We start from the raw sequence: 16037 nt of genomic DNA, 5'->3' as shown, positions 1-16037 counted from the left end.
ACTTTGAGCTCGCATCTATTGGGCCAAAACATGAAGCTTACAAATATCTTTCTTATTCTTATTTTAAAGTCACCAAGATTTTTTTAATGTAAGTGGTGATTGCTTATACATATATAACAATTGTATATATCTTAGTATATCTTAGTCTTTATTTTTAATTGATAATTAAGGCATTGCTTATACATATATAACAATTGTTAAATCTTATTACATGCTGCTAGCTACGCAAATTGCTATATATGTATGCGCAATGCCTTAATTATCAATTAAAAATAAAATTTATTGCAAACCACGCCTTAATGATATCCTAAATTAATGTAAATCAGCAATTACACGACAATAATTTCCTCGTGGATTCAGCTAATTACAATGATGAAATAGAAAAGTTGTTTCTTGATGATTTCTACAGCCCCATGCCTCTCATGGGAATAAGGCTACAACACATCAGGCAATATTTTTATGGTGGGCTCTAAATCTGCAGGTTGCTCGTCGAGTGCCCTTTCTACATGTTGTGCTTTGGGCCTTCCTTGCAATACAGATCACAAACATTCATTCCTAAAGATTTTCATAATCCAAATCTATAGCTTTTATTTGTTTATTTATGGTTAAACTTCCTTGAATAATTAATAATTAAAATTAATTTTTTTGTGAAAGGTTACAAAAACAAATTTGATAAAAGTTCTAAATTATACGTATACTTATGGATTCACCAATTTAACCATATCAGTTTTCCAAGCAATTTAAATCAAATTCAACTTAGATCTCGAATCATTAAATAACCAAGATGATTTATTAAACTAAATTAGATTTAATACCATGATCAACACTTGAGTTAGCATTCAACCATTGATTTATATGGAATAATAGTTTTTTCTTTAAGATGTCTTGCATAAATTTTATGCTTATTAATTAAAAAAATAATTACATTGAGCACTATTTTTTTATATCAATTTTCTAGTATTTGGGACACGTCCCAACAAACAATTAGTCTTTCAAATTCAATTAAATTAATCAAGTTGTTGTTGTTGTTGTTGTTTTATATATATATATATAAAAGAAAAAAAAAAGTTTGCTTTGCCATGGAGTCCAAGAAAGGACGTGAAAATTTATGATTCTTTGACGATGTGAAGCAGGCAGGGGGGCCCTTTGTCCACTACACAAGGATTACGAGATAAGAAAAGCCATCCATTGCTGTAACCCTACCCCATGCACAAAGGAAAAAGATCATTCTACTTTTGAAATTTGGAAAGGATCTCTGAACGTTAAGAATCTAGCCATGAAAGTTAAAGGAACTTAATGGATGGTCAGGATTGATTGCTTGAAACTAAGAAATAAACATTAGGGGTTAAAAGGATTCAATGATCCCCCCACCCACTAGGGCAAACTTTTTGGTAATGTACCTTATATAGGAAGGTTTGCTATTTTGCTAGCTAGATCTGCATCATTTTTCATATTTTCAGGCCTTACAGTAACAAAACATGGAAGCTCTCCTCTCCCAATTCACCTTGCTCTCCAACCAAGCTTGCCAAGACAAAAACTTCGATCCCTCCTCCATTGATGACCTTCTGAAACTCTTTGAGCTAGAAGCATACAAGTCATGGCCAGCAATGGAACTTGAACAGGAAAAGGAAGTCAAACAAGCTGAAGTGGCTATGCAACAAGCTGAGGATTATCTTGATAGAGTCATGGAAGATGCCATGGATGAATTTAGGAGGTTTGAAGTGGAAATGGAACTCATGGCAAGGAATGAAATGGAAAGTTTAGAAAAGACTGCTGAGAGTGCTAGAAACATGGGAAATCTAATGGAGAAAGCTGCAACTATGGCTTCTACGAAGTACATGGAGGCTGCACTTAATTCTGCTTCTGCTTCCATGAAAACAGCTTGGAAGGGACTTTCCACTAAAAAGGTTCATCCTTCATAAGAAACCCAAGTGTTTTTTCTTCCTTTCCTCCCCTTCTTGATTTCCGCCTTCCCTTAACCTTAAGAGCCCATATATGAAGCTCGCTCTTACTTGTACTTGGGACAATTAATTTCCAGCTACATGATGAAGCAATCTATAATAAATTCCTTTTATGGAAACCATTGATCAGTTTTGCCTATCATATGAATGTAATCTTGCATCTTAGGCTGGGATTGAGGGTTGATAGATAGATAGATAAAAATCCAAGAAACATGAGTATTCTCTGAGGTTAATGAAGCCTTGCCATGATATCTTTTTTGGATAAACTCTTATGCTTTGAAACTGTAGCCTAAACAAACTTCTTCCTTGCTTTGGGTGATCGTAGATGCAAAATCTTAGACGAATTTCAGAAATCGACATCCCGATGCAAACTAGCAATGACTTGAAATTCCCGTGTTAATTAACATTCTCAAATGCTACTTTTAAAGGTCTCGTCAAAAATCAATTCTATCGTGCAGTAGTTCTTAGGACACTGCTAGAAACAGAGGCATAGGCGATGAACAATGAGCAAAAAATGCGACCATGCAAGTGGCTAGTTATTAGCTTACTAGTCTGTTTCACTATGGTAAACTTTCCTACGATGTGAAGATTGTAATTAAGAACTTACGAGTTCTTAGAATGAACATTTATCAGTGTTTCTGTAATATAGCTTTTCAAGCAGGAAGCAATCAAGCAAAAAGATGATACCATTATGATTGTTCTCAAATGCTGAGAATTATGGCATCGAAGGTAAGACAATACCTGTAAAAATGCCCAACAATCCCTGAGATTTTTAACAGGAATCCACTACCAGCACTGTCAACAGGCCTACGAGAATGACTGAAAGGAAAGTAATGAGGTTTATGGTACCAGTAAGTCAGGTAGGTCAGACACCTTACTTGTATAATAATCTGGCTGGACATTGATTGATGGATCTTGAAGAGTAGTTTTCGTTGTTACACCAGCAAGTTTTTCAGCATCGTGTGCTTTGAGTTAACATTCTATTTCAGGGTAAGAGGGAATTCAAAAACAAGAGAAATCAGTCTATCTGAAAGAACAAGGAGAGTTCTGCAGCCAGCATTTTGTCCATATAAAATATCAGCATCTTGTTTATCACCCACCATGCACATTTTGGAGGTGCCGATGAGAAAGCTGCAAAACACAGGACATTAAACATTTAATCTACAAACAGTCTCCTGTGAGAATATAAGTTGTCAAAGGTTAGTGATGATGTCAGTATGAAATGAGGACCAATTGTTGTGTTTTTTGAGACTCGAGCATTTCCAACTGTAATAGGCCCTCTCTCTGTTGAACCGCATGTGGCAGCAACCATACAACCTGCACCTGAAACCAAGAACCGAAATTAAAGAGGTGAAACTGTCAGGTGAAAGGTCTTGTTATAATAGAAGATCTAATTACTTACCAGGCCACTCCTATTAATCAGTCTTACGTCCCACTAGATCACTATTCGTAGCAACAAAAATGCAACCTGGTTTCTCACGCATGCATAAGGTTCCATACCTGTCAATTCAATATTTATCTTGAAACAAGAAGCATGTAGCTCGTAATTATTATTATATTACAGCCCCAGCTATGAGATGTCTTGTGGAATCAAATTCGAGATCAATGTCGATATTTTGCATCGAAAAAGGAAATATCTAACTAAGACCTAACCATGCCTTGGCCGCTCAGCTAGTGTTCAATTGGCAGGAAATCTTTTTGTCATTGAATCTTAGAGAAGCTGACAAGTGAACTTATGCTCTGCTGTTGCCTTAAAAAATCGATTTCAAATAGTATCTTGCTCAAAATCTCATAACAACATGACCAAATCAAAATACAGCAGACTTAACACGGTAGAAGAGGTAACGTAGGATTTAGAAACACTTACTGAAGCTTGTAACAGTTGATGCGCGGATCTATTCCAACCACAACTGCACCAACCCGAGGTAGGAGTTGCACCATTACAAACCTCAAACAGGAAAACAGAACTAAATAGACAAGTGAAGCTCGAAGAAATTGCAGCCAAGTTGCTACTTTACACTCTTATCATGTTCATAGAGGGAATTTGATTCAGCCCTATTCTCTCTTCACCATCTTCCTGCAATAAATTGGTGCCACCATATTGTGTAAAACAAGAGCATATGGTAAATTGTTGTTCTTGTTAAATAAAAAACATGGTAGAACACGTCCGCTCCCTTTAAGACCAAATGTAAGATACAAGTAAAAGCAAAGACAAGATAGCTAATGCTTCCATGTTGTAAAAGAAGTTGAACATCTGCAATGGAAATGGATAGAACAATGTACAAGACAAAAGTGTTGTAAGTGAACCATCTACGAGGAGAAAAGGTAAGCCTCCTTCCAACAGGACGCTGCCTTCAAGATTTTATAGATGGTGCAAAAACTATGTCACCATTTTTTAAGGAACCTCACTGTTTGAGACAATAGGTAGAAGGCACTTGAATGATGAAACAGGTGTTTAAAAGACCACTGAGCTGTGATCTAACATGAAGCCTCTACTTAATTTCAAAAATTAGTGTTATGCTATATGACAGTGGAGGTTGACAAGTGATAAAGGCCTGCCCAAGAAAGGAAATATTCGTAAATTTCCACAATTCAAACACAATCAATCCACAATTCAAACACACAGCAAGAAAGAGCTTGAAAACAAAAAAAAGGGAATTATAGTTCCATTGAAATGCCATAGAAACAGACCTCATCAACCGAAACCCAAAGGGAATGGAACTTCTTGGCATATTTTTTCCCCTTAGAACGAAGGAAGTCCATTGTTTGAGAGAACCCATCAATGAGTTTGTCTCCTTTCCAAATCACACCTACACACACAATTAATCAAACAAATTCACATTCAGGACAAAATCTGATTTCATAATTCACCGTCACTAACTAAAACAAACAAATTTTTTTATTAGAAAGAAAACGACTTTACAATCACAATCAAAGAGAAAGGCCTCAGCAGAGTCTAAGAAGGGCCTGATGTTCTGAGTTGAGAGAAGCTGAGCAGCTCTTTTTGCAGTGTCATTGCAGCAACAGAACCGAGGAGCAGATTTTTGCAGCTTTGGAATGTGATGCTGTTGGGATGTTACAACTTACAAGCCACTTTTGTGCTCCAAACTTTTGAAGGGGTTGTGGCCTTGTGGGATTTCGACAATTGGCAAGAAGTGGTTGGATGATGGAAGTGAAGCCTTCATGTGGCTAAAACCACAAAGAATATGGCCATTAGCCCAGATATTTCAGACATCTTATTGCCCCAAAATGTAAGCCCAGATCCAATACCTTGTAGACCGAACCAAGGAATAAAAAAGAGCAAGACATCCTCTCTGTCATAGACGGGGATGCCAGAAAGACGCTAATTTTATAACAGTCAAAAGGCTGATTCTGATTGGTGACTCCTGACTTTGTCAGCCTTGAAGCATTTTTAAGTCCTTACCAACCCTACGCTCAGATTTTTATTAGCAACTGCTATTAGCCTAACTCGAGTCAGATGCCATGATGTCACATTTCAGATTTCCAACCTGATGGCTCATCCTCCTAGGTGAGATCCATCAACGTCATTGAATAGGCAATGTGGACTGGTCTTAAATGCCCTTCCAACTCAAATGCTGGTCCTTTTCAACAATGGTGGCTTTCACAAGTTTATTTATGTGTAACTTGTGTGCTTGCAACCTGCTCCATGCTAATGCCATTCCATTTGGTTCATTGGATCTCTTGCCATTTGACCAAAGTAAATTGACTCCAATTTGAATGGATTTTGTGATGATTTGCGGCTAGTACTTCATGGGAATACAAATGCAAAACAGGGTTGGAAGCATCTGATCAGAGTTTGAGTGGCTGTTTGGTAGTGTGGTTGCGGGTGAGTTTCACCCGCAACCACACTACCGAGTGTTTGGTAGGCAGGTTTTTTGTGGCTGTTGCTGCTGCTTCTCACGGTGTTAACAGCAAAATCTGGATAGTTCTGTTTTGTGAAAAATGGTTTTGTTTTTGCAAAGATCGCAATTCCAATTATGTTATTGCCGGGTCCGATTCTTTTTATTCATGGAAAATAAAAGATAAAAAAGAAAAGGGAGAATGGAAATCACATGTGATGTTACTGGTACGTTTGTTTCTATATTTTTAAAAATATTTATAAAAAAATAATTTTTGAAATTTTTTTATTTTTTTTATTAACTTCAAATTAATATGTTTTTAGTGTTTTCAAATCATTTTGATATGTTGATGTCAAAAATAATTTTTTAAAAAAACAAAAAATATCATTAACATACATTTTAGCATGAAAAATTATTTGAAAAACAATCACAATTATACTGACAAAAAAGTGCTATGATGATTTTTTCAAAGATTTTAATTGGAGAAGTGGTTCCATGGCCATTGAACTTTAAGCCTCAAATTAATGGCAAATTACAGGAATACCTTTTTCATTGTTTGGTTATGGCTATAATTTTTAAACAGATAGTTTACCTAGGTAGATCATGAATCAACCTAGGTTTTTTATTATTTAATAGTAAAGATGATATTATTTTAAAAAAAAACAATAAAAAAAGATAAATAGGTTTTAATTAGGTTTTTTCTAGACTAACTGATGACAAACCAACTCAAGTTTTTTATTGGATCATATCAAATCATCTCTTCTCTTATTATTGTTGAAACCTAACCCGGTCTAGGTTTTGAGTCACGATTCAACTTGTCAAATCGAGTCAAATTTTACAATAGTTATCATAATAACTTAATACATGAGACAAAATAATTCATTAAGACATTATATTCAAATGTTGCATGCAAGACATTCTAAGAGAACACACACACACACACATATATATATATATATATATATCATGCAATTCAAACAATAAATAGTGAAGAATTGGAAACTTGGTCGTCATCCATTGTGTATAATTTACAAACTTGAAACGTTATGATTCATGTGTAAAATATTCTTAGAATGTCTTGCAAGCTTTTATTTATTTTTCCTTGGATGAGAAAAATGAAGAAGTTTGTGCTGCATTGCGTGCTAGTATTTCAAAACAACATATATATATATATATATATATATATATATATATATAAAATCTAGTGACTTGATTTTCAAATTTATGACCATCACATAAATAATGTTTTCATATCTATACAAACTCAAACTTGCATATAAAAATTTTCACTTATATAAACAAAATAATTTTTTACATGATATGATAACATAAATAATTTCATAATATAAATTGATTATCCTAATACAAGAGTTAATACAAATATTATAGTTATGAAGCACTAAACAGACATAAAAAAAATACTAATTACAATAAAAAAAAACAGGTTCTAAAAGTCTAACAAAAATATTTTACTAACAAGTTATAAATCTAAAAAAGATAAACAGTGAAATGGTGAGTTTAACAACTCAGCAAGTAGATAATGTATAATATCAAGATTATACCGCCCAGATTTTCAACAAGGGATTTTTTTTTCATAATTTCTCAATATTCTTACACCTAACACATCAATTAAACTAATTGATCTCAAAATCATTAATTTTTACGAAATCATCTAAAATTCAACCAATAAAACAATTATCCATGATAATTAATTCATAATAATTCAATCAACTCATAAATTAAATCTAAAATATAATCATCAAAACCCTAATCTTCAACAAATTCAAAGTCGCAACTAATAACAACCCTTAAACATAATTAAAACATAGATCTCACATTAACAACTTATTTCTTCTAATTTTCTTCCATTTCCCCTTCCTTTTTCTCTTTTATTTCTCTCCATTCGGTTCCCTCTCTCTAATTTTAGATCTTTCTCTCTTTTTTATTGTTTTCCTCTTCCTATTTATATTTATAATTTACATGCAATTACCTCAAAACCTCTTTTTTTATATATTTAATATCTATTGCTTTAAGAGCATAGTTGTCTTTTCCTATAAATTCTTTCTCTTGTGTTTGTGTGTGTATTTATATATAATGATATTCTATAATGGAAATGGGACCCTTTCTTGTTTTTTCAAATGTCCAAGTTTATGGAGGGATAAATTAAAGATCTTTTTGTTGACGATCCAAGATCTCATGCCTAGAAGAAACCTCTTAGCATTTGTTTTTTTTATCAATTTTAAGAAATGGTAGGCAGGTGGTCCATTCAAACTCTTGACTCCACACGTGATACTACCAATATTATTTACTTCATTTAGAGTATAGTGCTAACGTGCAAGGTATTTTTGTAAATTTGATCACATGACTATTATCAAGATCAATTTCTAAGTATACATATTAATTTATTGATTGATTGTTATTTTACGATTCCGCAGCATGGACTCCACACGTGAAATAAAAATGTATAATTCACTCCAAATCTACATTTCTTTAGATTCCTTACTTGCTCTAAGCAAAGGCCACTCCACTTATGAGAATGGATGCCTTAGGAATCGATTATTTTTGGGCGGTAATAAGAAGAAACTAGATCCCTAAATTATACTAAATAGATTCCACAAGCTAGAGATATTTTGAGCAATTTCATATAATACAAAATCCCTGAATTTTCATCAAAACAAATTATAGTATAAAAAAGAAAAGGAAAAACAATTACAAATACTAACATTTTATGATGAATTTGGCAAGCGGTGTAATTCCTTCCATTGGAACTTGAGAATTCAAACGAGAAGACCCTCCACTTATATTCTCTCATTTGTACTCCTATTTTATGCAAATAAAAAACAGGGCCATAAGCCAACAAGAACAGGAATATATAGTAAACCACATCATCTCCTCCTCCATATAAAAAAAAAAAAAAAAAAAAAAAAAAAAAAAAAAAAAAAAAAAAAAAAAAAAAAAAAAGGAAGGAGGGGCCATTCTAACATTACCATCTTCACCACAATCCTCTTGTCTTGTCTTGTGTGTGTCTACTTTAACACCTACGACCAGAAGTCAGCAGCCATGGCAGATCTGAAGTCAACGTTCTTGAATGTCTACTCTGTTCTCAAGAAAGAGCTCCTTGAGGATCCTGCTTTCGAATGGAGTCCTGATTCTCGTGATTGGGTTGAGAGGGTATTCCCTTTTAGGCCTTTTCTTGGTTTTCTTTGCATCAGTTCGTGAAAGTTTCGATCTTTGTGTTTTATTGGTTTTGGGGTGCGTGTGCTTTTGCTTGATTTGATTGGTAATGGAAATGCAATTATGAATCTTGAGGTTGAAAATGCTGTTTTATGGGTTTATTTGTTTGTTTCGTGTAAGAACCCGGAATGATTTTGATGCACTATATGGATAAGAATTTGAGTAGAGCAAGAAACATGAGGATCTTTGTTGATTGTGTAAAGAATCTGTTCTAAAATTGCTATGGCCAGACAGTGAACAAGATCTTGATTTAAAGATGGGGTTTTTGGGAAATCATGTCAGAATAAGTAATCCCTCATTAATCTTTGTTCTGTGTGTCTAAATGAAGTATGAAGAGAGTTGAAATCAACAGAAGTGGTTCAATCAATACAGCTTTAAATTGGGATATAAGAAAAAGCTATCCCTGAGCTCTACCCTGTCATGCATATTCGTTATCTTGAATTCTTTCCAACACCACATGGTTCCCTTGCTTTGTATCTACGATGCTCCAAGTACTGCATAGGGAAAATCTTGGGCATAATTAGCAGGCCTAATGATCCTGAAAGCAACCCAAACAGCACTTTCGGGAGATGGGTTTATACATTGTTATAAATTGTATCGAAGCCAACTTAGCTTTTCTTGTTTGCGAATTTGGGATGGATAATTTGTCTCCGAATTTGTTAATTTAATGTCTGAGCTTAGGATTTATGCTGATTAACTTTTGTTTTTTTTCCTAATTTTTATATTCATTTCTATGTTGCAGATGTTGGACTACAATGTGCCTGGAGGTAGGAATTGAATCATTAAATCAACCATAACAAAGAAGTTAAATAGTTGTGATTAATTATCAGCCTTGGAGGTTGCAATTGAAACATTAAATCAACCATCGCAATTTGTTTTCCAGGGAAGCTAAATCGAGGACTATCTGTGATTGACAGCTACAAATACTTGAAAGAAGGAAAGGAATTAACGGAAGATGAAATCTTTCTCACAAGTGCTCTTGGTTGGTGTATTGAATGGGTATGACTATTGAAAACTGTACTCTTCTCACCTTTTGATTTAGTTCATTAGATAATATTTCTGCTAGTTCACGATCAACTTATGGTATTTCACGTTAATATTTGCAGCTTCAAGCATATTTTCTTGTTCTTGATGACATTATGGATAGTTCCCATACAAGGCGTGGTCAACCCTGCTGGTTTAGGTTGCCCAAGGTTGGTACAATGAGCATGTTGTTTACCACTATCATTTAGGTTTCCGCTGCTAGTAAAATTGACTTTGATAAACTGTTTTGTAGGTTGGTCTTATTGCAGCAAATGATGGGGTTCTGCTTCGCAATCACATCCCTAGAATTCTCAAAAACCACTTCAGAGACAAGGCATACTATGTAGATCTCCTCGACTTGTTCAATGAGGTAATTGATTTCTCACATTTTTCTTAAATACTTTCGGATATGGAAATTTGCTGACATTTTGTATATGCTGTTCCTATGCAGGTTGAGTTTCAAACAGCCTCTGGACAGATGATAGATCTGATTACAACACTCGAAGGAGAAAAGGACTTGTCCAAGTACACTTTGTCTCTGTAAGTGAAAGCATATTCTAACCCTGAAACTTACAGGTCTCTGCGTAGTTAGACAAATGACCAACCCATGAGAAATTCCTTCGAGAAAACCCTCATGTGTAGGTAGGATTGCATGACAAAGCAGCTCGCATCTATCATGAGCATAGACAATTCTATATTTTTCTCATTATTATTCTAGTTCATTGTTGCTTGTAGTAGGATATAAATCTGTTTTCATCCAGATCCACCAATGGAAAATAGGTCTTGAGGATGCAAAAGTAGTTGATTTTAGTATAATTCTTGTGGTTATTTGACATGTTAAAATCTATTGAAACCTTTAAATCTAAGCATGCAACTAGCTCTCAATTCACTTATCTAGTAATTTCTATTCAGGTAAAACTCACAGAAGCTTCCATAACTTTGTTGGTTTATTTTCCAATTCTAAATCGTTTGGTAACTTTGAATTTGTTGGAAATATATGCAGACACCGGCGAATTGTGCAGTACAAGACCGCCTACTACTCATTTTACCTTCCTGTGAGTATGCACTGCCTGATTATGGTTGAAAAGAGTATTATTGAATTCCGGAGGATTAGTTGAGATTCAGCTGTGCTGATCACATAAACCCTTCATAATAGTTTAATGATGCAGTATGCCGCCATGCTATTTCTTGCATCTAGACTTTCATACTTCAGCTTTAACTGAACCATTGGCCCCAACTCTTAAACTACAGCCAACACATTCCCGCGTATGAATTCTTTTATTGTGGTTCTCTCTGACCACCCCCCCTGCAAGCCAATGTTTATAAATCACATTTTCCACATTATAGATGTATCAGTCTGGTTTATTATTTGATTATTGGTCATTTAATCTACTCAGGTTGCATGTGCATTGCTCATGGCGGGTGAGAATCTGGACAACCATGTTGATGTAAAGAATATTCTTGTTGAGATGGGAACTTACTTCCAAGTACAGGTAATGTGGTATTGGAGGTCTTAATGGTGTGATCTTTTTTCTTTAACATTGGCTGCAACACATCTTTCTTTTCTCAAATATAGTACTTCATTCACCTCAATCAGCTTTTTATGTTTCTTGTGTAGGATGATTACTTAGATTGCTTTGGTGCTCCAGAGACAATTGGCAAGGTGAGCTCATATTATGGATAAGAGATATATTTTTAGTGAACAGAATCCAGGGGGTAATGGAAAAATTAAACGGCTAATCTGCTTATCTGATTGACTGGAGTTCTTACTGATATATATTCATTTTGCAATCAGATAGGAACAGATATTGAAGATTTCAAGTGCTCTTGGTTGGTTGTGAAGGCTTTGGAGATTTGCAACGAAGAGCAAAAGAAACTATTACATGTAAGAGTTAAGAGTAGCACATTATTTTATTCGCTTTCTTGTTTCTGGTGAAAGTAAGGTAGCGTTGCATACTGATGTTATTTTCTTCCAGGAAAACTATGGGAAAGCTGACCCGGCAAATGTAGCAAAAGTGAAGGCCCTCTATCACGAGCTGAACCTTCAGGTTTGAACTTGATCTCAAGTAAATAATGCTTAAAAACTTTCAAATGAGAGTATATAATGTACAAGTGTTTCACTTTGTGATTGATGTATGTGTAACGATGCAACTTTCCTTTTGAGTTTTTTGGCAAACTTTTGCGTGATACAGAAATTTCGCATTATGTCCTTCAGATTTCCTTTCTCTTATATATAATCTCATATTTTGATTCTATAGGGTGTATTTGCCGACTATGAGAGCAAAAGCTATGAGAAACTGATAGCTTCAATCGAAGCTCACCCTAGCAAAGCAGTGCAAGCAGTGTTGAAGTCCTTCTTGGCTAAAATTTACAAGAGGCAGAAATAGAGAAATGCAAGCAGAAGTTGGATGATGCAGAAGAATGCAAGTCTTTTTCATTTTACCAATTTGTATTTGTAGTTTCCTAACCGAGGGTGATTGTTCTTCTTGTATCCTATCCCTCTTGGAACCATTATGGTAGTGTTGGTGCTTACCTTCTTTTCTGTTTTTCTTTCCTGAAACAATGGTGGTGCTTGTCTTTTTGGTCATTGAATAAACTGTGGTCGATCATTATTCATTAATAAGATTGAAGCTGTTTGACCTATCTAATTGTGCGCAGACTTTCTTTTTAGATTTCATACTAGATAGGAGTCCCGTGTTCTAGCTAGTTGATTTTGATTTCTTTAGTAATCTAAAAAAAGGGAGTAAAAAAATTTTGTTAACTTTAGTTATAGATATTAATGTTAAAGTATAAAAATAAAAAGAAATAAAAAAATAATAAAAAAATGTTTTGATCTCATTTAAGTTAGTATAATAAACTTGTGGTTTAAATTGTGAGATTAAAATATTTTTATAAAATACATATAAATAAAATAAAAAAAACTCTATATTAAATAAATTTAATGTTAAATATTGAAATTTAAAAAAATAAATATAAAAAAATTTAAAAAAGAAGATTGATGTTAACTTGGGCTAATATCTCATATTTGTGACTTGGATTATAAAACGAAGATAATCTTATCAAAAAAAATATTGAAGCTCAATTTTTAATAATATAATATTGAAGATTGAAAATAAAAAAACATTTAAAAAAATAAAAAAAATAATTAAAAGAAAGTGAAACAAAATATTGGAAACGTTCCCACCTAAACAATTAAGCAAATACAATTTTTAAAGGTATTTGAGATATTATAATATGCAAATAAAAATAAAAGATTAAAAAACTGTTCCAAGTCCTTTAATATAGTCGGGTCTCGTGAAAAAAGCTGATTTTTTTTCCCCTGGAAGCGAGTTACATAGTTTTCTTCGTGGAGAGCGAAATGATGATCTTACAATGCAAATCCATAATAGAAATTTCCAGTGATTTACTATTCTCTTTTAGCTTTTAGCTATTAATGTGATCACTAGGACGAACAACGACGGTGATTTGAATTCACAAATAAAATTTGTTCGACTATTTGTTTTTACTTTTAAAACTGTGTTTTGTGTGAGTTTGACTTAACGGCGATATATTTAAATTAATATTTTGAGAGCTTGTTAATGTTTTAAATGTGTTTATTTAAAAGATTTTTTTAATTTATTTTTAAATAAAAAATATTTTTAAAAAATATCTTACACTACAATACCAGATATAAACTCTAGAAGCTGCTTGCCATGACTTCTAACTCTACTTTTAGATGTTTTTTGAAAAGTATTTTCAACTTAAAAAGTATTAAAATGATATTCTTTTAGTTTTTTTCATTAATTTTAATATGCTAATATAAAAAATATTTTTAATTTATTATTTTTTAAAAAATACTTTTAAAAAATATCTTGCATCACAATACCACACAAACACTTAAGACTTAAAACTTGTTTGATATTATGACAGTCATTGTTTTTCAAAAGTATTTTTTATTTAAAAATATATCAAAATAATATTTTTATTTTTAATATTAATACAACAAAACTAACTAAAAATATATATATATATAAAAATAATTTGAAAAACAGAAGAAATTTTTGAAAAGCATGTCTTGGACTTGATCAACTTTGATGTCTAATGCTTTGACCAGGAACAGTTTCTCATTGTGTCCCATCATTAAATTAATACCAAGTCAATTGCAATTAGTTGTGATATCCCTCGTTTAATTGTTCTTTATCATGTTTGAAGCTTCTCTTTTTCCTTTTTTAAATTTATTTCACTGGGTGGCCGTCGTCAGATGATACTTTAAAGGCTCGTCTTCTCAGCTAAACCCAATGAGCTGCTGTATTATGCATTCAGACATGTCCCTTGATGAAAACCCATGCAAGAAAAAACGGATCTCAATATGATAAAGAATTCAAAACGTTCCATATGTATATATAAGAGTAGAAACCAAGACTACTAGCTTTTTTGATAGTGTGATTATAGTTGTTTTTTAAATAACTTTTCATGCTAAAATATATATATTAATTATATTGTTTTTATTTTTTAAAAATTATTTTTGATATCAGTAAATCAAAATAATTTAAAAATATTAAAAATATATTAATTTAAAGTTAATAAAAAAAATTTAAATTTTTTTAAAAAAAAACAAACCGGCCTGGATAGGAAACGACACCTTGACCAAAACTCGTCTAAAACAAAAACAATTAAGAACACCAGCTTCTCAAGAACTAGCATGGGGTGGCGTGTGCTCCTCAGCTTGGTCCTATGAATCACTCGTCCAGGCCTGGGCCATCCGTGCACAGCGGGAGATCTCCAGCAAGCTCTTCTACAATGGTGCAAGTCTCCAAAAAATCATCCTCTAGTTCATCATCATTGCCAAGTACTCCCTGATCTTGTGAGCCTATATCATCATCAGAATGGATGGCTCCCCTTCTCCGTTATTGTTCTGTCCATTATTAACGTGGTGGTCGTCTTCTTCTCGTATATTCCTTTCAATCTGCGGAGAAAGGTTGTAAGAGGCATAGGATCGTAGAAATCATCAAGGCATAACTTCTCAAACAGTTCAGTTCTTTCAATGTCAGCAGAACTTGTCTCCAACGATACCTTCCCGTGACCATCATGATCACAACTGTTATCCACACTTGAATTGATCTTAACAGATGCTTCCTTGTTAAGGGAAACAACAAGAGAATGTAGGTTAAAGTAATCAAGACCTAGTTTATCTCTGCGGCCATCGTCATCAACATTATTGCTGTTAGACAGAGAAGAAGATACTGCTTCTTTCAGCTCATGATCATTATCACACGAGTCTTGACGGCATGATGAGAAATAGCTCAACTCCATGAGTTCTTGAGAAGGAATTGCGAACAAAGTATAGTAACAAACAAAATTAGTGTTAATGGTTACTTAGATAAGCAGAAGCTAATCGGTTTGATTTATATATAGGATTTGATAAAGTGTTCTATGAGGATTCAATCACTGAATAAATACACTTCTTTAATTTCCTCTGTAAATCAGTTTTGGAAAAGGATTTTATTTCTTCATTCTCTAAGAAGAAAACAAAGGGATTTTTTTTTTAAAAAAAAAAAACTAGTTAAGGCCATTTGAAGAAGATTTTAGAATTATGAACGAGCTTGTTCCAAGATGTGATAAAGGGCTGGAAATTTTCAAACCTAAGCATAAGATTTGAGAATAATATTCCATAAAGAATATCAAGCTAGAAAGTGGGTTCGCGGCAGGGCTATTTTATTTCTCTTACCCCCGTTTGTTTTCATTTCTCAACTTTTTTTTTTTAAAATAAATAGTGGTTTACTTTGAATCTTATAAATTGTTTGTTTTTCTGGTAAAAACGTTGTTTCTTAAAAAAATATTTTTTATTTAAAATTAATTTTAATGTTTTTATATATAAAAATTTTAAAATTTTAAAAAATCTTATTTTAATATATTTTTAAATAAAAAAAATACTTAAAAAATAATTACCAATCTTTAATACAATTCCAATCAAATTTGG

At 33.1% G+C, this 16037-nt stretch overlaps 2 protein-coding genes and 1 long non-coding RNA gene across 5 annotated transcripts; 2 read left to right on the top strand and 1 right to left on the bottom strand.

The window, feature by feature from the left end:
* The first annotated feature begins 1314 nt into the window (after positions 1 to 1314).
* On the top strand, positions 1315 to 2090 carry LOC118032192 (uncharacterized). The gene has a single exon (XM_035036805.2). The coding sequence runs from the start codon at positions 1479 to 1481 to the stop codon at positions 1920 to 1922; it is 444 nt and encodes a 147-aa protein (XP_034892696.1). The 5' UTR covers positions 1315 to 1478; the 3' UTR covers positions 1923 to 2090.
* A 749-nt stretch (positions 2091 to 2839) lies between these two features.
* LOC118032193 (uncharacterized) lies at positions 2840 to 5317 on the bottom strand. Of its 3 annotated transcripts, XR_004684621.2 has the most exons (5): positions 4885 to 5294; positions 4653 to 4771; positions 3829 to 4038; positions 3364 to 3461; positions 2840 to 3284 (listed from the first exon to the last, which is right to left on the bottom strand). It is a non-coding gene; the product is annotated as an uncharacterized lncRNA (long non-coding RNA). The 3 variants fall into 3 exon arrangements; XR_012170049.1 differs by having other exon boundaries at positions 3364 to 4516; positions 4885 to 5317; XR_012170048.1 differs by having other exon boundaries at positions 3364 to 4038; positions 4885 to 5305.
* A 3256-nt stretch (positions 5318 to 8573) lies between these two features.
* On the top strand, positions 8574 to 12721 carry LOC118032194 (farnesyl pyrophosphate synthase 1). Its single transcript, XM_073409701.1, has 13 exons — positions 8574 to 8726; positions 8783 to 8992; positions 9798 to 9822; positions 9939 to 10054; positions 10162 to 10248; positions 10332 to 10448; positions 10530 to 10618; positions 11082 to 11133; positions 11476 to 11571; positions 11697 to 11741; positions 11874 to 11963; positions 12055 to 12126; positions 12337 to 12721. Exons 2-13 carry the CDS (start codon positions 8882 to 8884, stop codon positions 12463 to 12465), a joined length of 1029 nt encoding a protein of 342 aa, XP_073265802.1. The 5' UTR covers positions 8574 to 8726; positions 8783 to 8881; the 3' UTR covers positions 12466 to 12721.
* Positions 12722 to 16037: the final 3316 nt, after the last annotated feature.

This window comes from Populus alba, chromosome 6, assembly GCF_005239225.2.
Source record: "Populus alba chromosome 6, ASM523922v2, whole genome shotgun sequence".
NCBI classification, from domain to species: Eukaryota; Viridiplantae; Streptophyta; class Magnoliopsida; order Malpighiales; family Salicaceae; genus Populus; species Populus alba.
This window is presented reverse-complemented; position numbering and strand designations above follow the sequence as displayed.

What these genes read in the sequence shown, in the direction of transcription:
- LOC118032192 (XM_035036805.2), top strand. Translation starts at nt 1,479, where the DNA reads ATGGAAGCTCTCCTCTCCCAATTCACCTTGCTCTCCAACCAAGCTTGC.
- LOC118032194 (XM_073409701.1), top strand. Translation starts at nt 8,882, where the DNA reads ATGGCAGATCTGAAGTCAACGTTCTTGAATGTCTACTCTGTTCTCAAG. An exon ending in CTCGTGATTGGGTTGAGAGG is followed by an intron (nt 8,993 to 9,797) that starts GTATTCCCTTTT and finishes TCTATGTTGCAG; the next exon opens with ATGTTGGACTACAATGTGCC. An exon ending in GCTGGTTTAGGTTGCCCAAG is followed by an intron (nt 10,249 to 10,331) that starts GTTGGTACAATG and finishes ACTGTTTTGTAG; the next exon opens with GTTGGTCTTATTGCAGCAAA.